We start from the raw sequence: 27549 nt of genomic DNA, 5'->3' as shown, positions 1-27549 counted from the left end.
AATAATTTTTCTGAGTGTGTGTGCTGTGTCTTCAAACCTGGTACAAATCTTGCCCTGTTGCATATTGCAAAAAAGCCCTAACATACTGTGCCTAAATCAACTAAGTATCACAAAGGTGCCAGCCAGCAATATTTCCAACAAAGGACGTAAAAATTGACATCAGCGATGAGTCAGCATCACCGTCTGACTGGCATTAGGAAGATATCCTCTCCTATCGACATGCAATCCAGAAATATAATACATTTAGCTGCCCACCCAAACACTTCCACGGTTTTTGCTGCGCTGGTACCTACACGGTGAAACACCCTGACCAAGCGAGTTTCAGCAAGCGAATAGAAAAAACTCTTTATATTGTAAATTAATATCAGTGTGTATGTGTGTGTGCGTGCGCGCTAGCGTGTGCGTGGCTGTTCAGGTGGAGTGAGACTCGGTTCATTGTTTGATACAGAGGCTGGTTGATATGTTAAGGCACATTATGATGGAGTCTTGCTGGGATAATTAAATTTGACTGATAATCCTGTTAGATACTCCATCTGACTGCTACGGAAGATTAGGAAGAGCTCCTCTCCTGCCAACCTTTTCACCCTCTCCCTCCTTCCCTCCCGTCCTTATCTCCCTGCCTCTTTATCTTCTCCCCAAGTACCCTTGCAACACTCTCACGCCAGCCCTACCACTTTTTCACTCTTGCATTTGTAGTTTTTTATTTTTTAGATTCCATTTTCGCTCCACTTTCCCTTTTCTTTAATTCATCATTTCCATTCACCGCGTCCTGGATTCGACCTCACCTTCTCTCTCATTCCGCTCACATATCTCCTCCTCTAACTCCCCGTTCCTCGCTGACTCTCGCTCTCGATCATTCCTCAATCCCCTTTTCTTCACTTGCTGCTCTTCCTTTCCATGATCTATACCTCGCCAATTCTTCTTTCCCCCTGAGAGCTTCAGCTTCTTCTCTTCCTTCACTCCCTGGTAGCAGCTTTGTTCCAGCTCTTGGAGCTCAATGCTGTGCCAAGACTGCAATGACACGTTTCCAGAATTTTCCTCCGACCAACACGCGAGCCTCCTGCCGCTCAGACAGCAGCTTGTTTGAATTTAAACTTGTGAACCCAGATGTACAGTAACACCGGCGTGAACAGCAAACAGTGGACCTGAAAGCTACTTCTGGAAAAGAGGGTCAGCATCGGGGCTGCCTCTGTTGTAACACCTTTAGAGATGATGGCTGTCGTTAAGGGAGGAATGTGGCCATCTAAGCCAGTGAGGACGGTTTGGGGTTTGCATAATAGAAGGTCAATCAGTCCAGGACCTATGAATGATTTTATACAAGTGCTCTTGGACTCATGTTGATTTTCACAGACTCCCGGGCTTTTGAAAGTGATGTGCCAAGTAAAACCCCAAATAACACATAAGCGTTTCATGCAAACACACACACGCGGACCAAAAGTATTTTCTTTTTGGTCAGGGAACCCTGGATTTTTTTTCCTTGGTGAATTTAGGAATCATTTCAGTGAATTACAAGAACTTTTTGAAACTAAACCAATGAAAAAACATAGACACACACACACACACACACACACGCACACACACACCTGCAATGGACGACCATGGGACCGGCATCTGGAGGGTTGCAGGCCTTGACCCTGCGTAGGAAGGCCAGGAAGGGAGTGGGGTGTTCAGGCACCCCGTGGTCTGGCCATGCTGTGAACTGGAAGTGACGAACCTCGCGCTTCTCATTGGAGCCGCTCTGGACAAGCAGGCGGACAAGTGCGTTAAAGATAAAGCTTGTGTTACTTAGTGCTTAATTTGTTTGAAACCCCACAACGTGCTCGTCTGTCTTTCAGTACTTTCCTATTTCCCTTCCCTGTCTGTGGCACTAAACTCTAGGCCCATTTATTCCTACTGAAGATATAAACCTTTAAAAACAGGTCACAAATAAAAAAATAAGGCTCAGTAATTTCCTGAAACTACGGGAACACATTGTTAAATCAGGACTAAATTGTTTATTCATTTGGAATTATTTTCAGCCATGGATTAATACACTTTTAGTGGCCTAGTGAGTATTTACATCAGCGGCATGGTGGTATCTCAGGCTTTGGCGACACGTTCAATACTTGTTGTTAGATTTCATTTATCGTGGCTTTTGTGGGGATTTGTTGACGCCAAGAGAGAACAACGTGTCAAAGACGTATCCTTTAAAATGTAAACCAACAATAAACAGTTTAATATATTAACTAATGTACTACTGAACCAGGTGGTCCAATTTAGTTGAGAAAATCAAAGAAGAAATATGCCACTACGGTTATGATGAAACTCTTTAAATATCATTGGAAGAAATAATGTATGAAAATATGTTGCTGCTGTTGTTTGCTTTTTTCTTAATGTTGGGTCACAACTACAGGCAACTGCATGTACAAACCGTGACATACCTGTGCCACAGAATTGAGCACAAACACACAAACTGGTGCGCATAAATATTTTAACAGATCAATACGCACGTGACCCCATTACACTCCACTGAACACATGTCATGTTACCTTGTAAAGAGCGAAGGTCCTGACAGAGTAGGTGGCCAGCTCCACTGTGTCCAGCAGAGTCACCTGGATGAGGCCGTAGGTCTCTGTGCCTCGCGTTGGCCAGTACTGATCACACTTCACCTATGAGGGGGGAAGGGGGAAGAAGCTGTGAAAGATGCAGAGCAGTTTGCATAATGTCTGTACACATTTGTTTTTGTGAAAGAAGAGAGAAAGAGAGAGCTGACTTGAGTGCGTGTTCTCGTGTACAGATGCAGAAAAAAGAAAAAGAGGAGGGGAGTGTTGTAGCAGATCAGTGAGACAGTTTTTTGCAAACTTCAGACAGTAATGTTTGGAAAAAATGTGCATATATAGCGACTACCCGGCGTGTGAAAGCGGGTTTAGTGAGTGTGTGGGGTGAAGAGTGACAGGGAGAGAGAGAGAGAAAGAGCGAGAGAGAGAGAGAGAGAGAGAGAAAAAGAGAGAGAGAGAGAGAGAGAGAGAGAGAGAGAGAGAGAGAGTTCTGCTTTCTAGGTTGTGATCCTGCATAAGTTGCGCTTTAAATACTAGAAAAACCTGTGTGGCATGAAATTGCCATATAGGTTGGTGGGCTCTCACGAAGATCCACCGCAGAGCTGGAAAAAGCCAAGTGATGCCCAAAGTTCAGCCCTCGCATATTTGATGCTGTACATCGCCCTACATTCCAACCTCACAAATCCCTACAAAACTACACCCCCCGCACACCAAATCCCAGCATCCCTTGATCACCGAAGCACCTAGAATCCCCCCTGTATAACGCGGTCATATTTGTAGTTTGTTCAACTCAGCCTCAGAGGCCCCAAAGGAGAAAGGGGGAAAAAAAAAAATCCCAGTGGAGGGGGAAAGGGATGGGACGGGACGGGACGGGGGCACTTGGCAGAATCAGGCCAAACCAAACGTTATGTGCTGATCCCTCCAGTCCTCACATCAAAGACAGCAGGGAGCTCAGCTCAGCTCGCTCTGCATTCCGCTGCTCCAGACTGGGGATTATGTGTTTTGGCCTGGGACGTTCAGGCTGTAATTACAGTTTTTCAACTGTTGTTTTCCCACCAGACCATGAGACACTGCGGGGACAGGAACGGCCGTCCACGTAAGCGGGGAGGGGGGGGCTAGACCCCTGCCAAGGACTAAACAGGATCGCAGTAAATGCCCGGTGTGAAGGCTATATCACCCAGTGACATATTGGCTAGCATAACCGCGCACCCGCTCTTACCGTAGTTTGATTGGTGCTAAAAGGAAGGATACTGGCAAGATTCCCACAGCGGGACCATCTGTGATCATCTGTGTCGTTAATGCGTAAACACATAATGGCGTAATGTTGAGGAGGTGTTAAATGAGATTAAATCATTTCCTCCAACAAGCAGCCCACCACTCCCTCAAACAGCAGATATGGAGTTAGTGGGCTGATAATTAACAGCTAAGCAAATTGACTGTCTTCACTGTAGCATAATGTTGTAATCACTTATTGAATTTAGATCATTTAAAGCTTAGCAGTCATTTCACGAATGAAGATTCATCATGTTAACGAGACGGTAACAGCCTGCAGTTTACAATTAGGTCCTCTGCAGTCCTAGTTTTTAGCCCTAGTCTTTCTTTCATGGCTTCATCCTGCGTAGCCACTTGACAGGAAAGTAGAAAAAAACTGTTGCGGACGTGATCATGCAAACTGTAGACGCTGTCTGACCTGCGGTGGTTACAATAAAGCTACGAGTGCCTTGTGATGAGTTGGAAACAATCCTGCATCCTCACTCAATGCACTGGTTGGTTGCACAGAACAAAAAAAAGGGGGGGGGGGGTAGCAGAAAAAAAGGCATTGAATAGAGGGGGAAAAAAAAGGTAGGGAGAGAACCATGTGAGGTGAGGTTGCACTTTTAAAAAGGGATTAGCAAAGGAGAGAAAGAGAGGTCTTGCCTTAGAGAAGAAATAAGAGGGCATCTGAGGGTCAAACAGACACAACAGAGACAGTTGGAGAAAGTCGGAAAAGCAAACAGAGTTTTAACACAGGACACAGGTTAATAGGAGAAGAAGCACAGATGAAAGGAAAGGATCATCTTCTGAACAGGGCCCTGGACATAATTGGTTAGCACTTAATCATGATTCATACCTGGAGCCATTCTTGTTAATTTTTTTATTCCAACATGACATTCTCATTACATTGAATTTTTACTCAAGCGCGTATCCTGTTAACAACAGCAGAATGCCTCGAGGATAAATGATTTTCTAATTCATTACCTACCCCCCCTATTTAGCTGTACATGCAATTCCCCCAGGACTGGCTCACCGTTCTGCTCGACCACATTCTACTGTATCATGCTCTATTCTGATCGACTGCATGCCACCTTGCACTATTCTTCTCTTAACTTCTCACTTAAACACAGCCCTTTCAGCTTGATCGCCTAAATGATGTCGGTTGTCTTTTGGTTGATTCAATAACAATTAACCTTGTGTCCTTGACCACTCAACCTGACATCCCTCTTCCACATCCAATCCCGTTCTTTTAAACCCCATAATCTTACCCTTTCGTACCCACTTCCCTTGCATACAGTTGAATCCAATCCTATTCTACCAAATCCAGTCCTACTCTACACTACGCCTCCTTTGCCCTTTCCTACGCTGACAGTGGGGCGTCCGGTTGCACTCTTACACTACATGTCGCTGCCGTTTTTCTGACATTTCCTCAATCATCTGAAAAGCAGAATGCCGCAGTTATAACAAATAAATAATTCACTGCATGTACAGCATGTGGCCTAGCTAAGCGACCTGCTTGTCAATGTGCAAAGGAACAGACCAAAGAGATAAAGGTCTGTCTCACTTGCATCATAAAACAAATACCTGTTGGATGTAAAGATTGTAGTTTATAGTACTTCTAAGGTTTTTGGAATTTATTGTAAAATTGCTCCAGATAAAATCGATAAAGGGAAGATGTGTTTACGCATTGCACCACATTGCACCTTGCAAAAAAAGTATATGGTTAAAAAATCCAGCTTTTTACTTGCGAGATTAGTGGTCATGGTCCAATTGCTTCAACTGCTAACTAGCTTACCTGTACTGGTAGTGGTACTGGTTTGGCTGGAGAAAAAAATTGTTTATCCTGCATACCTATACATACATACATATTTATTTTAAATATTTATTGACCCTACCTTACTACATGTCCTATCCTACATTCATGCTCCCTTCCCACATTTGTTCCACTATGGCCTGTGTTCAGTGCACAACCTACCATTCGCTGTCGTATCCAAGCCAAAAAAATGCTATTTAATATGTGCATCCTGACAACCTAATATTTGACCCTTTGACATATCCTCTCCTGCTCCTTCCTCTTCTGTCTGATTCTATTTTATCGATTTATCCCATCCTCCCGTTTCCCTTCTCTTCTCTAAGGGCACCAGTATCGTATTTGCTGAGCTACCCCTTTACTTTGATGTCGCTTGCTCCCACGTCATTCCATCCCTCCTTTCCTTACCCGTGACTTCTCTTCCAGCTTGGTCATCATGATAATGTTAGCCGTGTGCTGCTCCCAAACCATCCTCCAGAACTCCCCGAAAGTCTCAGGGAGGGATCCCTGAGTGGCGATATAGGCATTCTGACGGCGGTAGCCATCGACATAGTTGGCGTTGATGTAGTCACTGCCTGGGACACCTGCATGATGAGGTAAATGAAGTGGAAGTTATGGAGGATAGAGGAAAGAGGTGTGTGCATGGAGAGGAGGAGAATAGAATTGTGATGGGTGAAGGTTGGAGAGAAAAAGGGGGAGAATAAACAGAGAGGTTATACAGTTGCCACTGATGCTGAAATATGCGTTTGTGTCTCTCCACTGCATGCATGACGAATAACATGAGGGTTGCACTGATTGCACTGAAACAGTGTCTGTCCTTTTCCTGATTCTTATTCTGATTCACTGTGAAATAATTTATATGGATTATTCAAAGTCTCCGGCCGTGAAAGCAGGTTCCCGTCACAGTAATAAAGGGTGCAGATCATCTGAGGTCATGGCGGGGGGATTAATGTTTTCACCGGGCCAAGCGTCCTTTGGTGTTGGATTGTTCAGCCGTCTTGTTTTATAATACATGCTAAGACGATCATGGGCCTAATCTGAGTATACTCTGGATGTGTCGCTTTGAATGGCAATATGACTGTAGGGCCCCGTCTCTGTGTAAAACTCGGCTGACACCGCTTGTCCTGATGGGGATTGTGTGTACGTGTGTGTGTGTGTGTGTGTGTGCGTGTGTGTGTGTGTGTGCGCGTGTGTGCGACGTGAGAGACCATCTGTGTGTATTTGATTTAGGATCAGCCCTGCTCATCTGGAGCCTAATACCATAATCCCAAAAATCACTGAGTCACAGCTCAAACATGCGCGCACACACACACACACACACACACACACACACACACACACACACACACACACACACACACACACACACTAAAACACAAAATTACACACACACACACACAGGCATGCACGCGTGCATTCAGCCGTGACCCGAATCTGCCGAAGTGGGACACAAAACTCCTTTTGAGTCGTCTGATGGCAGTTTACGTTTGAAAAGATGGAAGTCAATGAGCAAACAGAAGAATCCCTGACAGGAAGAAACTCCTGCAGCTGATTCTCTCCTAGCCCCTTCTTCATGTTAGCACAACTCAGCCCCACGCAGTTGTAAAACCCCAAGCCTCCATCACGCGCACACACACACACACACATTTAAATGACAGAGGAGAACGGGGTGTTTACACAACTTATTTCAAATGGGATGGGGACAGACGGTAAGAAGAGCTTCTAACATATGTTTATCAACCTCAGTCTTTAAAAGACAGCTTGGCTAAATGCTTTCATGTGCTGCAACTTTATTGCAAGGGACTACAGCAGAAGCGCTGTGCAGATAAAACAGACACACATGCACACTTCCAGTTACTTGCTGGCTACACTGGCTTGGCAGAGAGTGTGTGTTCATGCAGCATATGTGGAGACGACTGGGAGCAAAAGTGCATATCTGCGCTTGTGCACATCCTGGGCATGTGTTTTAAATCTATAGTATAAAGTGTGTGTGTGTGTGCGCTCTTGTGTGTTTGGACATGCTCAAGAGTATATGTGTTTTCTAAGCTGAAAGAAAGACAGACAGCCAGAGCTCCGGGACAGGCGGGGGTGGAAGGGCTGCTCACACATGCTCTGCCCAGATAAGGCTCATCTGTTTGGGCTTGGCCTCCCACTGCCTCCCTCTCTCCACATTGGAGCTGCCAGTTTCTCTGCCTCAGGTCTTTCCCAGCTGAGGTGTGTGTGTGCGCTTCATAACGCACACTGAGAACAAGACTGAGACTATTTTTCCCTCTAATTTTAGACCGTTTAAAAATGACCAAATCCAGTAATGGGCACACCGTGAAACTAAATCAGTAAATAGGCTATTAATAAAAAAAATGATATTTCATCTGTCATGGATAGCAGCTCTAAGGCACACATTCATACAGATGAACTGTACTTCTATACTTGGGATGACTCACTGTGTAGTATTAGCAAAGATTGGAGGTCGTTTACTAATACGATGGAGGAAAGCATGGGCTCAAGCTCTTCTGTCTGTTGTACATACATTTTGGAGGTCCTCGAAATACAACAGTTTGAGATTGTTCTTAAAATCCCAAGAGTGATGGAATTTTCTAACTTCTAATGCCCATTGCTCAAGTTACTCTCCTCTGTGAAGGCAAAATGTTTAGTGAATAAATACAAACTTTTTTCATTGTTCAATACAGACTATTTTGATAAGAAATGCAATCATTTTGTTTCATTTTTCCACACTACTACTGCATGCTGATGTTGCAATGGAACGACCAATTATCTTTCACTTTTATTCAAAATGAGTTCTTTGCTAGAATGAGAGTTTGTGTTCATGTGTTGACTAACAGCCCCGAGTGATCCTCTATCTCTACACATGTAGGAAGGTAGAATATGCAGTTGTGTTAGACACGTTCACATGCTAATTTGAATGCAGTTTGTAACTTAATTTAGAATAAGGCATAGTTATCTAATGAAGTCATGAATCAAGTTCAAGGTTGAGGTTTATTTTTTATATTCCTAAAGTAACAAAGAGGAACTTTCATTTTGTGTTGATTTTTTGCGGTCCCTGTGGACAAAAGTGGTAGTGTTTCCGAGTACCAGAGGCCCTTAAGAAAACCTCTCATTTTACTGCAGCAGGGTCTGACAATCTTCCCCTGCGTGGTCCAGGTTCTGGTTCTCCTGTGTCTCCTTTCTTTCCCTTTCCCGCTCCGATTACAATGACAATTTGAAGTCAGATCCTCACCGCCACCAGTCACGTAACCTTTTTTATAACTGATAATTGTAAAAACTTTGATTTAACGGACCCAGTAGAGGTGAAATGCGGCCCCCTATTTCTTTGGGGCAGTTGGCTAAGTTTTACACATTGCACCTTCAACTATCACAACTAAATGCCCAATCTAAACCCTTAGCCTAACATTTACCCTGTAACCAAGTTACAAATCTCAAACAGCCCTTAAAAGAAGTGACTAAAATGCTGTCACTTCCTAAAAATGTCCCCATGCTCAAGTGAGTCCTCACAAAGATAGAAGTACAAGAGCTCACACACACACACACACACACACACACACACACACACACACACACACACACACACACACACACACACTGGCAGCGTGTCTTACCCTCAATACTGGAGAGTATGACCCTGGAGTGATCATAGGCAATGACGTTAGCATAGCGGTTCTTTGGTTTGTTGACCTCCAAGTTGGAGTTCTCCCATGTGAACTGCTGACCGGGGTCGATGGACTGCAAGATGCAAAAGACAAGGTCAAAAAAAAAAAGCGAAAACACCAACAGAAAGTACCACTTTCAAACTCCTGTATGTATGATCTAACTCTCCAATAATATCATGCATATGCTATAAAGTAAGCATTACCACTTAAAATGAAGTGCTGGCAAGGGCGTTCCTTATAAATCGGCCTCAAAATGCAGAAAATGGCATTCAGAAAAGCCAGAATTGGACAATTCCGTGAATTTGAGCTCGCAAGCGCTGCCCAGTGTTGCCGGAGCGAAACCACACCATTAGAAACCAAGGACAAATTGAAAATTAACAAGGTATTATTGAACTTGGACAGGAATGCCGGCAAATACGATATCCCATTTCAAGAAACAACAGCAATGTAGGGACTTTCTGCTTTCAACGCACTCAACAAAAAAACCCAAAAAACTAGCTACTAGCTACCAGAGGCAGAGGATAAAAAGCACAATAAATTCCTCTGGGAGAGAAAAGATGGTTGTGTTAGACCAACACATTAAGTTCCTGGAGGGTAATTACAGTGTAACCATCGCCTTTAGCTGGGGAGAGGCAGACATGAGGTCATTATGGGGCTGTCAATGGAGAGGGACGAAGAGGAAAGAGCCAGAGCAATTTAGCAATTGTGAATATTTTACGACACATAATTATGGTGTGGTTGGGGAGGAAAAAGAAAATGGGCCGGAGTGGTGCCGGTTTGAGTGCGTGCATGCATGTGTGTGTTGGAGACTGCTTCCCCCCCCCGCACGCTGCCCAACATCATGTGTGTCTGATTATTACGAGGCAATCATTTCTGGCCTCTCTCTCTCACTCTCTCTCTCCATCAATCCCTCCTCCATCCATCTCTCTCGTTCCCTCGTCGTTAAGGGTTTCGGCACCGAACAAAGCACACAGTCATGCAGAGAGAATGCGGGGCCCAACGGAGTGGTTCCAACTGACACCACAATTACACACAGCTTCTCCCTCACTGTCTCTTTCCACCCTGCTTTATCCGCTTTCCCCGATGCTTTTTCTCCCTAAAACACCCTCCCTCTGCTTTTCTACTCTTTGCATAATGTGCCCTTGTCTTCCTCTATATATGTATCTCTGTCACACGCGATTTATCTCTCTCTCGAGCTCGCCAATTAGAGCCTTACGTCTGCTTCTTCACCCAAAGGGCCGTCGGTCTAAACAGATTTTCTTTTTTTGTGAGGAAAAGAAAAACATTTTTTACCCCTTTTAATGGCTCTCTGTGGATCTCATTGTAATGCTAGTGTTATTTGCTATACAGGCAGCATGTTGGGAATTAATTCTACCGATGTGTTTTTTTTTTTTCTTATTCCGTGCCACAGTTCAGCACACCAAGTTCAGGCACTTTGTTATCTCCAAGTACAAGCCTTTTTTGTTCCGAATTAACTGTGCTGCAATTTGAAGGGAACTAATCAAAAACTCTCTCTCTCTCTCTCTCTCTTTTTTTTTCTTCTTTTTTTTCAGAGAACACTTGCTTCCTGTATCTCTTGGACGAGTCTTCTCTCCATCGCTGACTCTTTATTTCTATCGCCGTTGCTCCTCTTTTTCCGCCAAAGCGTAGAAAATACAGGACTTGATAACCATCTGGCTGTAAGCAAACTCTCTTTGAGCTTGCAATTTCAATTTCCCCCCTTTGTATTTGTATAGATAACGACAAGACAGTAGAGAGAGGAGAGTGTGCTTTATCTTGTATCGTTCTATGAAGACGAATCAAAATGCAACTTGGAGAATACGTGAGGCTCAATCTATGGTACTTGTCGTTGAAATTGAGCCTTAAAAAAAAAACATGACGAGTCAACGATAAATATATGTGCGACTGCATCCAAACCAGATGAATTTCCCAAGTTAAAAGACTTTCAGGGGCAGATAATCAGCATTCCTACCTCGTACTCTTGAGAGAACTTGAGATTGTCGTTCGCCTTGAGGCGCTCGGTGTGATCTGCTAGCTCAGAGATGGGGACGGGCGGGTGACTTGTCATGCCTGCCGAGCACAGAAATAGAAGAAAGAGGCCATTTGGACACATTTACACATTTTTTTTTTGGACGAGGATGAAAATGTTAAAAGTGAGGATTCTCTGAGGTGGTGTTGTTTAGTGCTCTGTCCACAGTCAGCGCAGGAAGCAAATGTTTTTTGTTTTTTTGTTAAGTGACCATTTTCTGTCTTGGCAGACAGAAAGAACAATGTGCGTGCTCTGAAAGTTACTGAGGCACAATAACATGTCCTCGGAGTATATGCACACTGCTGGTGAAGACAAAAAAAGACTGACACAGGTGGTTAAAAATTTAGCATAACATTTAAAAAAAAAAAAAAATTAAAAGAAGTATTCCAGAGGCATTTTGATGAAATGTTGTCAATTCAAGCAGCTTCATCCTAGATGGGATGGAAGGTTAGTTAGCAATGACAATGGGGAAAAAAAGGGAAAGAAAGAAAGAAGGCAAGAAAATGAATGCGGTAAGAAGGAAAACAGCAGAAAGGAGAGAAGATCTATGTGCGAACTAAGACCAACTAACTTGACAAACGGCGGTAGCCGCGGTACACTGATACACGGTAGGCTGAAAAGGGGAAACGACACCACGGTTAATCTCATAAACACAACCAATACTTCAAGAAAAACGCACATCAAACTACACGTGGTATTTGGGGCTGCGCGTGCACGACGGCGCAGCTGCTTTACCTGGAGTCTGGAAGTTGATTCGGCGTAGCTCCACGGGATCAGTGGGATGGTGGGACGACATGGCTTTGCTGCAGGGGAAACTGCCCTTCCTGCCCTCAGCCTCGGCCCTTTTCCTGGAATCACAGATCAACGTGCAGTGTTTACATGCATCTCAACCCAGATGAACTGAAACCTTTTATTGCATGACAAAAACAAAAAAAACAGCTGAATCTGGGAAAATGTGGGATTTGTAATCTTACACAGAACTTCAATTTTTGTGGGGGGAGGATTTGTGTTCAAATAAATTGACCAGAGTAATGTGAATGCTATAAATTTCCGAGAAAAGCTGCATAAAAATTGCTCCTTGGACATTTACAGGGATAGCTGTAATTCTTAGGAAATATCTGTTTTAAATTGTGCCAGAGCTTTGGTTGACTGCTGGTTTAGTGTTGCAGCTTTTTTATATGTAAATGGAGGGCACATTGTCTGAGATGGAGGTGGAAGCCGTCTTTTTTCCAAGGAAATATAAATGACATCCATTCTCACACTGTCTTTTCTTTTAAATTATTTTTTAGTTAAAATCAGACGTGAAATCATGCAGTGCCGTTGTCATTGTTCCCTACTCTGCATGCTTTTATGCCTTATGTCTTTACCCAGTGCACTACAGCTTACTATAAAATCATCAAAAAAACAAAAAAAACATCAAGTTAATCCTGACTCTACTGGGATCTATTATCCAAAGCATTATTTGCAGAGGCTTTTCAAAAGGAAAATACCCTGCAGGACTGAGGAAATGGTAATAGGTAGTGTTTGTTTACCTGTCGGGTTTGCTGGATCCAGACAGGAGAGAAGAGCAGATGAAAGGACAGACAAGGATGAATAACATTAGTGTCCATTCGAGAGAAGAAAAACACCAGGGAGTAAAGCAACGTTGAACTCTGCATTCTACCCCTCTCATTGACATGAATCACTTTCTTATTAAAATGTTACATTAGTTGAAAAGCACCTCCTATAGACGGAGATAAACAGCTAATGTAAAGGTAAGTGATTCTGCATACACATTATGTCACAACACAGCCTCTTACTGCGACATCTACGATATAATAACATACTGGAAATATGTTGCAAAGTGAGACATTAATGGCTGTGGATCAACACTGTTTACACTCCGGGGCTCAAGAACTTTAGATTATTACCATCAAGGTTAATAATTCTGCACTGCCGCATCAGTCCCAGTCATTTATTGCATTTGCATCAGTGCATTAACAAAGCTCTAGCCAGCAGATGATTATCATAAATAATGCTAATGAGTGATAATGTTATCTTCCACTATCCATTATGTCTGCCATCTATTCTATTCTATCTACAGATTTTTAAGAGCAGATTACAGAAGACACACAGTTACGTTTCTGCGAGAACCTGTGAGCTAAACTCAGATAATTAAGTAAGCAAACAGATTGGGAAGTTAATTGTGTCGCCTGCAGCAGCGCGGCACATAGCAATAAATACAACTTAACGCTAGTCCTGTATGTTGCATAAATAACGGAGCCACATAACGAACCAGCTGGGCTTGGTTCAGTCTCAGCTTGGTTCAGGCGTCACGTGAGGGAAAGGTACAGCGCGAGGTTAAGAGACTTTATTCACTTCAATCTGCGTCACAATTAATACTTCTCAGAGTCACAACTCAAATCTGATCACATAGACATGATACATGTGTTAGATTCAGTGTGAATTACACTTTACCGATGATATCATTAACTCAGATTCCAATTAATCCATGGAAACATTATACTTCCTGTTTGCATATCCCAAAGCATTATGGGCACCGTAGTTCCAAAACCTTTCAGAGATGGCTTACATTATTTCTTTTATAACTTTGCTGTCAAAGGCAATTTGAGAACTGCTGCCTGTGATAGAACAGCAAAAGGCAAGGACTATTAAATACAAACATGAAATATACTGTAAGGCCCCAAAAATATTTGGAATTGAGTACAATAAACAGAGGAGCAACAAGCCAAAATGGAAATGAAAATCAGTTAATCCCTGGAGAGTATCTGTTGCTCTTCTGTGAAGACCTAAGCTCGATTCTAATTATTACATTTTTCTCGTATTCGTCAAAACTCTTAATCCTTCTCCCTGTCTCTTTTTGATTTCCTCACTCCTTCTCTCACTAATCCCAACTCTTTATTAAACCCTTTTTCTTTTATCTTCCCGGCTCCATCATGCTGTCCTTACCTCTTGAACAGAAGGATGGCGATGACGATGCAGACGATGAAGATGACAGCCAGCACAGGCCCCACCACCCACAACAGACCCTCTTCCTCGTCAACGATTGGCTGAGGATCCACATCCGATGAGGTCACGGGATCAGAATAAGGGCTTGTGGCATACATGGTCTGGAGCAAGACACGTTTTTTTTTTATACACTTTAGACAAAACTGCACTGAGATGGTCAAAACTGTGTGTTTTTTTTTTTTTTTTACTCACGTTCTCAGAGAGGTCCAACAGCGCAAGCACAAAGAAAACATACTCCTGTCCGTTCTGCAGCGGACGGTTACGGAAGTCGCCGTAGTTTCGCCCGTCACCCAACGTGAACTCCAGGGGGAGGGTTTTGAAGTGAGCGGTGACGTAGGCCCTTGGATCTGATTGGCCGGCCTGTCTGCGGATGCGGAGGGCGCGACTGACACTAGTCCTGTTGATCTCTTTCAGCAGCTAAAAAGGGTGGACAGGGATTAACTGTTTTGGCAATTTTACCTCACACACAAAAAAGCCTCATCAGTGAAAGAACAATGGGGCTGTACAAAGCATTATCGACTAAGCATGAATGTCTTCATCATCAACTGAATTGCTACCGCATTTATCCATTGAGACGGGGGGCACCATGAAAACTCTATTGAAACTAATCTCGCACACATGGATGCGCTTTCGGAAACAGCGTAATGAGGTGATGAAGTCTTTAGAGAAAAAAGGCAGGAAGTGGAATTAGATGGGAAATGTTATGTGAAGGCATTGTTTGGCCTGAACAGGCGGCGGACGGCCAGGTCGTCTACCTTAATAATGAGACGCAAATAGTCCGACAATAGAGAGAGCCCTGCGAGTGGGCTCGGCGCTATTCTATGTTTATGTGACTTGAAAATTAAATTCAAAACACTCAAATTGTCTTTTCAAGGGGCGATTTTGAATATTACAACAAAAGTACAAGAGTTGAAGTACAAAAAAAGATGAACGGTAATGGCCAGTCCATATCTGGCCAACAACATCTAACACAGAGGCGAACAATATCAAAATCGCAATCATCATAATTGCCCCTCAACATTAGTATTACCTTATAGCGAGCTCCTTATCATGGCCATAATGTCTCACCTCATCCAGGTTCATCTGGTCGGGCTCCTCCCAGGGATTCTGGAACTTCCCTCCTCTCTGCTTCTTCAGTGGCACCACCACCACATAGTAACCCCTGAAACACATCATGCATTGGATTCAGGCTTGAGGAAATACATAATAAAGAAGGCATTTAAAAAAAAAAAAAAATCATTTCCGAACCCTGGAGAAACACCAGTGCTCTGACATTTAAAGGAATATTTCGACATTTTGGGAAATGCACTTATTTCCTTCTTCTTTGAGAGTCATGAATACCACTCATGTCGGTAGGATAAATCTGAAGCTATAGCCAGCCCAGTTAGCTTAGCTTAGCATAAAGGGTGAAACAGCTAGCCTAACTCTGTCGGAAGGTAGCAAAATCATCTCACTAATATACACGTTATATCTCTTTTGCTTAGCTAGTTTAGTTCAGTTGTTTTAATTATTGAGGTGCTTATGCATTTTGTTACCCTTCACACGGAGCCAGGCTAGGTGTGTCAAGTGCTAAGCTAAGTTAAGCAGCTGTTGGTGGTAGCTTCATATTTACTTTAACGTTTTATATTTATCTTATTATTTATTTGTTTTACTTCTCTATTTATCTGTACTATTGCTGTCTGAGTTTCTCCTCTGGGGATCAGTGAAGGTTCATCTGATCTTATCTTATCTAGGCTTCACATTTACTGCACACATCATCTAACTCTTAGCAAGAAAGTCAGTAAAGACATTTCCTTAAATGTCAAACTATTTCTCATTCTGCTGTAAAGAACTACAGAGTATTGTGTCATTAATTTGGTATATTGCAGCAGCAGCTGTGACACCGCACGCTAAATCCAAACAGTGTGGTTGTTTTTGGAACAGAGGGCCCCGTCTGAAGCCTTGTGTGAGACTAAAACAATAATACCAATGGAGATGGGGCATTTTTTTCAGAGACAGTCAGACCATGAGCACCCGCCAAGCGATCACAGAGCACTGACTCCAAAATCATCCATGTGTTCTCAATAGATGACTCACTCCAGCGCTCCGTGCTTGCACTTGCTCACGTACGGTGCTATGCAGGGTGATATGGCAGAAAGTAGCTTTTCTATGTCAAATGTGAGACAGCGAGAATTTGCTACAGCTCTAAAGATGGAATAGCGAGATGAGATAATGTGCGCTTCAATCTGGCAATTCTATTTTTAGAGAGGAGGGAGATAAGTTGATCAATGGGAAAATCTCTAAAAGCTAATCACATAAAAAAATTGCTTACGGTGTGTTTTAGCATTTTTAATATCCGGCTCATTGCAGTTTATGCTACGACTGTATCTTGGATGGAGGCCCTGAAAATGGGAAAGACTCTTGCAGGGCAAGATCCTGAAAGAGCAAAATCCTGTTCAGGACTCAAAAGACTCCCAAAACACTTTGGCTGAGTAGCAGTGGACCAACTCAGGTTGTGCTTTCAGGCTGAGGGGCAGCTCCCACTTGCTATGTATATTTGTTCATGGTTATGAAAAAGGCAGATGAGATTATCAGCTTTGTGCTTCCACTCGGCCTGTTCTCAGACCTGCTTTGCTGCCAACTCAAGAGAAATCCCTCTCAATGGACCAATAAATGAAACGCAGCAGCTGAGGGAGGACGACGATGTGAAATTGGAGCACATTCTGCACTGGTCACAATCAAAGATACTCCCATCTAGTCATGAAATGAAACCTAATTCCTCCCTCTTCACTCTCATTCATCATCACTACCTGACTTTGGCCGTGGTCTGCACGGTCGGCAGCTGCACAGTCACCATGCCGTCTGCGTTGGTCTTCCCCACCACCGTGGGTTTGGTCTTCAGGATGTCCGGGGCGGTGATGGCGGTGACGCGGTGCTGCAGACCCCCGGCGCTGTTGGCCCGGTTGGTGAGCAGGAAGGAATACTGCGTGTCCGGCTCCAAGCCGGTGATCAGCTTCTGAGTCTGCTTCCCATCCACCTCCACGGACTGGCCCTTTCCATACAGGATCTGGACACGGGATTGGCCACATAGTTTGAATATACAACATAGAGTGAGACACACAATGCAGCACATATTGTAAGTTCTCAAATAGTTCCCACTGCCTTAATTTACACCGGCAAAGACGTTTTATTGGTATATATTATTATACTTCAGCACAAACTCTGAATGTTTTTGCCCGTTTGCCTAAACACCTCTATTTATTTGACACTAAAAGTCTTCCAGCAGTTCCAGGTGCATTACAGAATGTTCCTGAAAGACTATTCATCAATCATCAAACAGGAAGTGTTACATTTTATCATTAAAAAAAAACCCTAACACAGAAAAAAATTGTAAAGAAATGCTTGAAAATATTAGAATACATTATGTTGAAGCTACAGAGAGAGTTGTTGCAGAGCAGATCATTTCACCCCCCAACATCCTATATTTGCACCCCGTCTTTATTTGTTTTTTACACATTTTGAGACCTGGAATATTTGATTTCTGTTTTTAGTTTTTTATTTACTCACATTTAAATATGAAAAAATGCTAATGTACTCACGGTGAACGGCTGGGCAGGGTTCTTGTCTCGTATCTCCCAGGACAGCAGAACAGAGTTCTTCATGGCAGCTTTTACTCTGAAGTTGGTGGCAAAAACTAAAGGTACAGAAAAGCAAAAGAAAACAAATGAACACTATTCCAGTCTCGTTTAATCTCTCTACTGAACCAAAAGTAATGGCCTTACCTGTGTATCACTCTCTAGTGCCAGTCTCAAGCTAGCTACCTGCTCTGATCAACACACAGTGAGCGGGGACTGGACAGCGATACTCGCCCATGACCCAAGACTCTTACCTTGCTTTGGGAAAAGGACGTTGGGTCTAAGACTACAGTGACAAGACAACGAAAAAGGACACTTAGGATGTTGTCACCAGATGTTGTGTGTGTCTGAGTGTGTGTTTGTGTGTGTGTAAGTGGGACTTGTGTGTGCACAAATGTGCTGTTAGGAAGCGTGTGGTGCGTCCGGAGCAATGCAGATGGGTTGTTAGAAAAGTGAACCCTACCTTGGTCTAGCCGCTGCGTCCTAAACTGGACACTTGGGCTGAACGGCCCGGGGCCGACAGCTGTGAACGCGCACAACCTGACTTCGTACACAGTATCGGCACTCAGACCCTCCAACAAAACACTCGCCCCTGGAGTGGGCACCACGACCTCCGAGGCGTTCCCTCGACTGTTTATATCCTTGTATAGGACCGAGTACTTGGTGATTTTCCCGTTTTGCTCAATCAGCGGCACCGATTTCCACTCCAGCCGGAGGGAGGTGGCAGACGCCTCCTCCGAGATGATATTTTCTGGGTATCCACTTGGGGCGTCCTCCGGAGTAGTCAGCTCCTTGACGGCCTCCTCGCCGTAGCCCATTTTGTTACGGGAGGACAGCCTGAACACATAGTTGGCTCCCTTGTGGACGTCCTGGGCGGTGTAGCGGTTCTCCTTGGTGGGGAACTCTACCACCGTGAAGGGGAGGACGTCGACGCGTCCAAAGGTGAGGCGGTACCCAAGGAGCGGGGTGGGCGGGTTGGGTGGCGGGTACCACTGAAGCAGAGCCGTACATGAATCGGTGGCACTCACAGTCAGTTTGGGCTTCTCGGGCACTACAAAGAGTGGAAACAGGAAGGGAGCAGGAGAAAGGAGAGGGACTGATGAAAAGATAATTAGGGAATAATTGCAAAGCGCATTATTCGTAACCTCGAGCGAAACTGCAAAATATGATGAACACGGCACCAAGCGACTAGCTTCTTTCTGGGCATATCAAGGTGTGACAGAGTGAGACGTGAAGCAATTCAGCAATTTAATGGCCTCTAATGATCATTAGCGACGCTTTGGGCTCAGAGATCATTACTGCGTGTGTGTGTGTGTGTGTGTGTGTGTGTGTGTGTGTGTGTGCGAGATAGTCTGTGTGGACACACTTACGTGGCAGGGCGCTGCAGACGGTAACAGGTTTGCTGCGAGCGCCATCGCCCTTGGCAGTGTAAGCCCCCACCGATACAGAGTAGGCGGTGTCTGCCTTCAGGTCTCCGAGAACCACCTCCTGCAGGAAAACAAAAAGCACCGTCAGCATCAAAACGGAATCTATTTCTGTGTGCCCTCAGGACACGGAGCAGGGCTTCTATTTAATAAAAAACAACAACAACAGTCTGGGTCAAACTGGTTAAAAAAGATACAATTCTGTGCCTGTAGGTGACAGATATTCAGCTCTTTTCTACGCCAACAATGCTTTTCTCAGGCCGGGAAGTTATTTTCACTTCTTTTATAACTTAGATGCTGCTTTTGGAAACTGTAGACTGGAAATCATCTCAACACAACTCAAAACAACTATATCAAATTATCACAACGGAGCTTAAAATGTGGTTTACTAGCAACACAAAATGCCCTTTAACCACGCAGACACTCAAAACTCATTTAGATCGGTCTCCATCTAAACACTTAACACAATATTTTCTTCATTTCTTGGCCTGCGGAAAGCATAAATAATGGTATTTTGGCAATACCCGCGAGTAACTCACATCATCAGTTATCTAGGCTTTTTTTTTTCAGGGTCGTTTATTAAAAACACACAATGCAAAAATGAAAAAAGGGACTTCCTGCTGGGATTTAAGCCTTCACTCAGTTTATAGGAGATTTTAAAACTACAATCTCATAAATATGACTCATCTACTCTCTGTGCTTTGTTGTTTTCATTATTAAATAATACGCTTAAAGAAGGGGTATACTCACATATTCAGCTGAGTCACCATATTCCCACTGAATAGCAGCATCAAGAAAAGAGAAAAACATCATTGTTAGTATTTGGTATGTAATCTCAAAGACTGTCAAGTCCAATGCACCATCTTTTACTGCCATAGAAGTATAAGCTTGAAACTATCAGCAGTAACTGGCAGTTATAAATAGATTTAGGTCCATTATTTATCCTGGACAGAGATCCAATAATGCTGGAAATGAAAAGAATCAAGACTGAAATACACTTTGCTTTGCTTTCTTGTCAATGATTAGATGAGAAAATAGATACCGCTCACATGTCTGTGTGCTAAATACGAAGCAAAAAGACTGTGAAAATGGTTTGATCGAACAAACGAGATATAACGTGCTAATTAGGGAGCTTTAGAGCTGGTGGGGGAAGCGGTTTCTCCCCCTTCTTCCCTGCATTACGCGAAGCTAAGCCAACCGACTCCTGGCTATCGATCTTCTCATCTAACTCCCTGCAAGAAAGCAAACAAGCAGATTTCCTAAAATGTCAAAATGTTCGTTTGAAGCATTCTTAAGGAAGGTTTATGCTCAATATGTCAGTTTATTTGGCACTGTTCTTCAATCCTAATTATTTGATAGAGGAAGTTGTGTAGTGCAGAAAATAAAAAATTCATCTTATCTCGAGTTGTACCTAGATGGCAACATGCTGGCTTTCTCATCTATAATATATATATCCAGTTAAACCCATGTGTCTGGGGAGCTCATCATTTATTCAAGCTTTAATGAAACTATTAACTTAACATGTTAAATTGCAAATCTTCAATGAATATAACTGTGTAATAAAAATATGGGAATTGTCATAAAACAATTTCTGAAACAGACCGTTTGATCACGAGGTGTTGGAGAGCATATGTTCGTTTTACCTGAGAGTCCTCTATGAGGATGTCCTTGATGAACGGCTGACCCTGAGGTTCTCCGTAGTTCATCCTCACATAGTGGACTTGGTAGCCTCGGACCTGACCATGCTGCCGTTCGGGCGCTGGTGCTCGCCATTTCACCCTAACGGCCGAGGCGTTCACAGTCTCCGCCTCCACCCCTCGCGGAGGACCACTTGGAACTAAAAAATGCATTTTGGGATAGAGGTCAAGGGTCACAGATGATGGGCACTCAAACCTCTAAAGGCCTCCACTTTTTCTAATAAAAAATATACTGGATTCATGGGCAGACAAAAAAAAAAATACCCAAAAGCTGAAAATGTTTTAAAATACAACCCTCCAAAAAGTCTAAAACTGCTCTGATGTCTGGGGAAAAAAAAAGTCAAAATAGTAAAAAAAAAAAAATGAGAGTGCTTGAGGAAAAACATGGAGGAAAAAAGCAGTGGAGGATAAGAAGCAAATGTAGAGAAAGATAAGAATGGTAGATAGAAAAGGATTTGTTGCCATGGGCAGATAAACAGTGGCAGGCAGTCAAAGAGAAAATACTGTTATCAAGAAAAACCTCTCTCGTGCTGCCAAGAACTACACTTCTCCCTATATAGATATTGAAAAAAAGTGGAAACTAAAACTAACTAGAAAAATGGAGACATTGAGAGTATGACATATTGAGCATTAATATCAAAAATATTGCTGAAATTGATTAAAGTTAGATTAAAGATATTTAAAGAATTGGAGAGGAGTTGGGAGGGCATGTGAGAAAAGCCATGGTGTGGAAAGGCCAAGGTACAGCTACAGCCAAAGGGATTGGTTTTGGTATCGTTAGTGGAGAAAAAAAGTGGGAAATCCCAACCACCCCTCATCCCAAAAAATGGGGGATTTTACAAGAAAGGGGAAAAGTGCGGAAAAAAAGATGCTGGTAAGAAAAAAAGAGGATAAAATTTGCTGCCGGAGAAAAAAGGGCTGCTGTTGACAAGAGAAAGCAGTGGTGAGGGAGAAGCAGGAAAGGTGTCCGGATGTTGGTGGTTTCTGGCGGTTATGAAGGAATAAAGGAGAGGTTTTCAAAACAGAATGGTCGGAGTGGTTCCTAAATGCATCATCCAAACTCGCTGTTAGTTTAGGGTGCACTGAGCTCATTAGTGCTAAGTTAGTGAGGGAGCCATTGTTAGAGTGGCTGACTGTCTTAAGACAGACAGGGGGGAGGTTTGTTTGGGAACATACCATCTTCCTCGGTGTGGATGAGCAGCTGTAAACTCTCCGGTCCGTCGCCGGCTTCCGTCTGCGCCCGTACCGTTATGCCATACTCAGTCCATTTCTCCAGGTCTTCCAGGAGATATGGAGAACTCTCCGGAGGAATTCCGTCAACACTTTTAGATATTTTGTTGCCCTCGGTAGTGGAGTACTGGATGGAGTATCCGGTGATGACGCCGTTTTGAAACTCCAGAGGGGGCGGAGCCCAACTTACCAGGATGCTGGTAGAGCTGGGACTGGCACATGTGATGTCCTGGGGAGGCGCTGAAGGAACTGATCGACCAGTTTCGAGGAAGCACAGTAGAGGGGGGTGTGTGTGTGTGTTGTTTGGGTAAATGTTATTCGGTCGTGTTTGTTTGTGTTTGTGTGTGTGTGTGTGTGTGTGTGTGTGTGTGTGTGTGTGTGAGGTCGTTATCGGTGGGTGGAGAGGTGAGGAGGTGAGGTTTGCCGTGAAGGAATGGTGGGATGATATTGAGCAGACGAGAGACAGAGAACAAAAAAAGACAAAGAAACATAAAATGAAAACACTGGAGAACAGAAAGCTCTTATGAAAAAAAAATGACCCTGTGGCTCGAGAGCAAGATGGCTGAACAAAGATACTGAACGATGGGTGTCCGCTTCTGTTCGGTCGAAATGTTTTGAGCGATGGAAACGAGTGGATGACTTAAAAAAAAAGAGATGCGACACAGGAACGTTGACTATAGCTTTAACACACAAACATACCTGCCCATAACTTACTTGTCCTCACAGCCTACCCAAGCCTCTGTGATCCATGTTGGAGTTCTCATCTCTATCTAGCTTCTCAGGCTCCTTACCTTCGTTTTTCACTGATTTTCTCACAGACCTCAGATTGGTAGCCAACAAATTAAGTTTTGTTACCTTGCTGTCAATCATCAACAAGCTGTCCGGTACTATGTTTTGCTGAAAATACTGCATTTGGGATTAAGTTCTGGGAATTATTTAATTCATGACGTATTTGTTGGAATCAAATCTGAGGTCGGTGAAGGTCTGGATTCACGAGGGCCCTTTTTGTTGTGACAATGCAAAAAAACAACTAACTGACAAATGTCTTATCAAGTACTGTTTGTAACATGATCTAGCGTTTTGTGTATTTGTGGTTCGGCTTTTGTGCCAGTTCTCATTTTTGCATTGTCAAAATTGAAACCACTCTCTTTCTCTCTCTCTAACACACACACACACACACACACACACACACACACACACACACACACACACACACACACACACACACACACACACACAACAGTATTGGGACCTACGCGTCTGCGGTGTGTCGATGGACACCTCGTTGGTGTACGCCCCGATTCCATGCTTGCTCCTGGCAGCCAGCTGGAAGGTGTAGGTGGAGAAAGGCTTCAGGTTCTTTAACAGGTAGGAGGTGGTGGGCTCAAAGCTCACTTTTTTCTGAAAGGACATGAAGAGAAACGGAGAACAGTGGAATACGCAGGTGGTGAAAAAAAAAGAAAAAAAAGAAAAAAAAGGTTGCGTTAACTTTTTCCCCACGGTGTTCAAACAGAACAGGTAACTTTTAATATTAACATCAATTAATCTTCTGTTTGGCAACCGTTCCATCTATTCATTAAAACATTTCTGTAATCTGTTATCATCCATCCATGAATTTATCAGTCCAGCAAAACTCTCTCTCTCAACTACCAATCTGTCTGTTTCCCTCTTATTTTACCTCCTCTGTGTCGTCAGCTCGTCGGTAGACCAGTTCATATCCCGTGATCTGGTTGTCTGGGCCGCCCTGGGGTGGGGCGACCCAGGACAACAGGATACTGGTCTCGGACTTGGCCTCGCCCTTAAATTCTGAAGGTTGGGATGGAACTACACAGTTGGGGAAAAACCAGGATTAGTAAAACCATGCTAAGATACTTTCTTTCTTTTATACTTGCTGATGATAATTGTGTGAATTTAGATTATAGTATGCACGGTAGATCTGTCTAATACAAGCAGAGCCCGACATCCCTCTCTTACCTCCGGTCTTGGCTATGATCTGCAGGTCCTGGGACAGGGGTCCATCTCCTACGGAGGTGAAGGCCAGCACTCTGATGTAATAAGTCTTGTTGGGAGTCAGACCCTGAATGGTGATGAAGTTGGCGCTGCGCACCATCTGCTTCTCCCACTGCACGACACACATCGCAATGCATGAATGCAAGCAGACACACAGATGGACACTTGAGTGTTACACCCAATGCGGATGACACAGGCCATCGGTCATCTGTCTTTAATAATAAACAGGTACCCACCTGGTTGACTGGCAGCGCGTTGTCTGAGGTGTAGTAGACTCTGTAGCCCACCACCTGTCCGTTGGGTTCCTCTGGTTCATCCCAGTGGATGATTGCCGTTGTGGTGCTCAGCATACGACCTCTGACCTGCAGGGCAAAAACAGGAGGAACTTCAGCAGAGCTGCTCTGGGATAAAATGTACTGGAGCAACTTGGGGTATTTTTATGGAGAACTAAAAGCAACTTAAGACTACTTTTTATTAGTATGACACTGTCATGTCAGTCAGAATAACAAGCAGCTAATCATACCGCACAGCATGTACGTTTTTGATACAGGACCAACTTCTTATCTTTGAAAGTCCCATTTCTAGTTAATAAATGACATGCAGTATGTAATGTCAAAAAAGCATTTCGTGAATTTGCTTTGTCCTTATCAAACCCTGACCTGTCGAGGAGGCGAGGAGGGGGCCTGCTCGGCTGTGCGGGCCTCCACCACCTCGCTGGAGGGGCCCTGGCCAATGGTGTTGACGGCCGCCACCCGAAAGTCGTAGTGGGAGTATGGGCTGAGGCCGCCCACGCTGTAGCGCGTTGTGGCGATGCCATCGATCTCCTTATATGGGTCCTCTGACCCTTTGGCACGGTGCTGGAGGAAGCAAGAGAGGCATTAGACAACCTTGTACAGGGGACGCTCAGCTCAATGTATATGTGTGTGTGTGTATATATTAGGGCTGGGCAAGTTAACGCGTTATTATTATTATCATTAATTAGTTAACAATTATTTTATCGCGCATTTCTTCTTATCACCGAAGTACTTCGAGTCTGAAGTATCACTTAAATGCAATACACACTGTTGATGGAGGGAGGCTTTCGGCAGACTACGTTGGATGCAGCGTGTGGGAGAAGTATAGATAAACAAAAGCAAGACAAGCTAACAAATGCATTATATTGATGAACAGTGGGAGCTACATTCACATGCTCTGACTGTCATGAAAACAGAAGACAGACATTCTGCTGAAACGTGCGCGGAACACTATATTCATGTTGCACAGCAGTGGAACGTTTCAAATAAAGTCAGCACACTTAGCACAGATAGTGCAAGAAATATAACTGCTACTGTGTAAAGGGAATACTGCTGTTAACAAGCACCTTATTTGATTAAAGTGTTTGCAAACCAAATGTTATTGCACTTTTGTTCATATAGCAGTACTTTTCAAATAAAAGTGTGCAATACACTACTTTTTAATTCATTATTGAACTTTGTGCATAACAATGCGATTAATCGAATGTGTGTATATATATATATATATATATATATATATATATATATCTATATATATATAGATATATATATATACACACACACACATATATGGGCTATTCCACTGAATCGGTACCGTTTGCATATTGAAACTTTTCAAAATGTAACTTTGTTAGCCTTTATCAGCACTTTATCAAATAACACACATGCTTAACGATTCAAAATGTGTAATGGTCAATGTCAGGCAATTTTATTAGTTTTTTTACATGTCTTTTTAAATGGAAGATTGTTCAAGTAACAGGACTGATATTTTAGCACAGCATTAGCAAACAGATGAAATGTAGTCACATGACATCACTAATAATTGCATGGGAACACTTAGCATCTTCGAGTAGTTTACCAAAAATATTTAAAAAAACAACATAACATCTGAGAAATAATTTCAGGAAAGAGGAATCTGAGTTGAGATTGACATTCTCTGTCATACTTACAATGTAATCAAAAATAAAGACAATGGAGCGAGAAAACTTGCTTTTGGTCTTAACTTGGCCTTCAGGAGACTCAAATGATGCTACTTCATGTTGATCATGTGACCTGTGTCATGTCCCAAATTATTAGCGAGGGGAATCTGTTTGGGTAACAGGACAGGACTGATAACGCGACTGAAATGTGTATTTCAACTAACATATTATGAATTTCTGATGGGAAATATATTGGTTTGTCTAAATTGTCACACAATAATAATAAAAAAAAGTTTTCTGAAGGATTCTAATCATGGTATTTCATGGTGGCGTGTGGTGTTAGAGAGTGGCGAGGCTAAAAGCCTATTTATTCAATGTTCTAGGTCGTTTTTATTAGGGATTTACATGACGTATCAAAATGCAATTAGGACAAAGTGCAGGACGCTTTGCTTGATATAATGTGTCAAACACTTTTCATGCATAGTCATGGAGACGGAAAGGGCACCAATTTGGTGGAACATGGAATTGCCCAAATATAGAGTGTGACACCAACAAACCGCAAACACCATGATGCTCTTATTAACCAACTAAGATCTCTGCCAAAACCTACAGAGTGAATTGTGAGATATGAAATCTATCTAACGTGGGTGAATGAAGTATTCAGTCATTACTTTGATGCAGCGGTTCATCTTTCATTCTTAACACTTTGATTCATTAACTCCTCGGGGCCAGAGAGCACTCCAGACACCTGATTTCATTTAAGCAATTTGGTGATTTTATTACTACTATTACTATTATCAGTTTATGTTCATATAAAAATGTAGTGCAGACCCCGAGTGCACAATGCAGCGGCGCCTCTGTGTCGCCTGTTACACACCTGTATGATGTAGTAGGAGACAGGCTCAGGGTTGCCGGAATCCCAGGTGAGTGTGATGCTCGTTGCAGTTCTCTCCGTCACCACGGCGGTACCAGGGGCCTTCGGCAGAGCTGAGAGAGAGAGAGACAGAGAGAATTTACAAAACTATCCCTTTATCATGAAGAAATCATCTGATAGACTCAGATTTACACCGTCACTCTGTACTCATAAAACAAGAAAATCAACTTCTGCTGGGTAAAACTTTTAAACGACGAGACCAGCTCAATATCCCGAATTAAACAATGAACATAATCTCCAGAAATAATAACAAGAATTGGACAAAAATATGTGATCCTAATTGGTTAGTCAGTTCAACCCTTCGTTAATCCAAATGAAACCCCCTGTATATTGGAAAGTTGAATTAAATAGGGGCGATCATAAATAATTACTGAAACAGGCCCCTATGAAAACACAGAGTTTT

General features: G+C 43.1%; 1 protein-coding gene across 11 annotated transcripts in view; it reads right to left on the bottom strand.

The window, feature by feature from the left end:
- Positions 1–27549, bottom strand: part of LOC137885369 (receptor-type tyrosine-protein phosphatase delta-like) — a 160400-nt gene that overhangs the window by 15265 nt on the left and 117586 nt on the right. For 4 of the 11 annotated variants that reach the window (XM_068727595.1, XM_068727598.1, XM_068727596.1 and 1 more), the window contains 25 exons: positions 27090–27199; positions 24939–25136; positions 24516–24641; positions 24244–24391; positions 23948–24093; positions 23526–23670; positions 22216–22518; positions 20986–21179; positions 20093–20119; positions 19289–19406; positions 18382–18969; positions 17883–17977; positions 17094–17350; positions 15373–15466; positions 14497–14721; positions 14245–14405; positions 12828–12839; positions 12031–12143; positions 11867–11908; positions 11239–11336; positions 9216–9339; positions 6010–6185; positions 4455–4478; positions 2529–2648; positions 1584–1738 (listed from right to left, as the gene is read on the bottom strand). In XM_068727595.1, coding sequence (XP_068583696.1) covers positions 1584–1738; positions 2529–2648; positions 4455–4478; positions 6010–6185; positions 9216–9339; positions 11239–11336; positions 11867–11908; positions 12031–12143; positions 12828–12839; positions 14245–14405; positions 14497–14721; positions 15373–15466; positions 17094–17350; positions 17883–17977; positions 18382–18969; positions 19289–19406; positions 20093–20119; positions 20986–21179; positions 22216–22518; positions 23526–23670; positions 23948–24093; positions 24244–24391; positions 24516–24641; positions 24939–25136; positions 27090–27199 — 3799 coding nt within the window. The remainder of the gene's footprint in view (positions 1–1583; positions 1739–2528; positions 2649–4454; positions 4479–6009; positions 6186–9215; positions 9340–11238; positions 11337–11866; positions 11909–12030; positions 12144–12827; positions 12840–14244; positions 14406–14496; positions 14722–15372; positions 15467–17093; positions 17351–17882; positions 17978–18381; positions 18970–19288; positions 19407–20092; positions 20120–20985; positions 21180–22215; positions 22519–23525; positions 23671–23947; positions 24094–24243; positions 24392–24515; positions 24642–24938; positions 25137–27089; positions 27200–27549) is intronic. The other 7 variants (XM_068727603.1, XM_068727604.1, XM_068727600.1 and 4 more) reach the window with 6 other exon arrangements.

The sequence above is a fragment of the Cebidichthys violaceus genome, unplaced genomic scaffold, assembly GCF_023349555.1.
Source record: "Cebidichthys violaceus isolate CVI_PGR_0920_01 unplaced genomic scaffold, fCebVio1.0.p SCAF_4, whole genome shotgun sequence".
Classification (NCBI taxonomy): Eukaryota; Metazoa; Chordata; class Actinopteri; order Perciformes; family Stichaeidae; genus Cebidichthys; species Cebidichthys violaceus.
The sequence above is the reverse complement of the archived record's forward strand: the minus strand, read 5'-3'. Positions and strand labels throughout refer to the sequence as shown.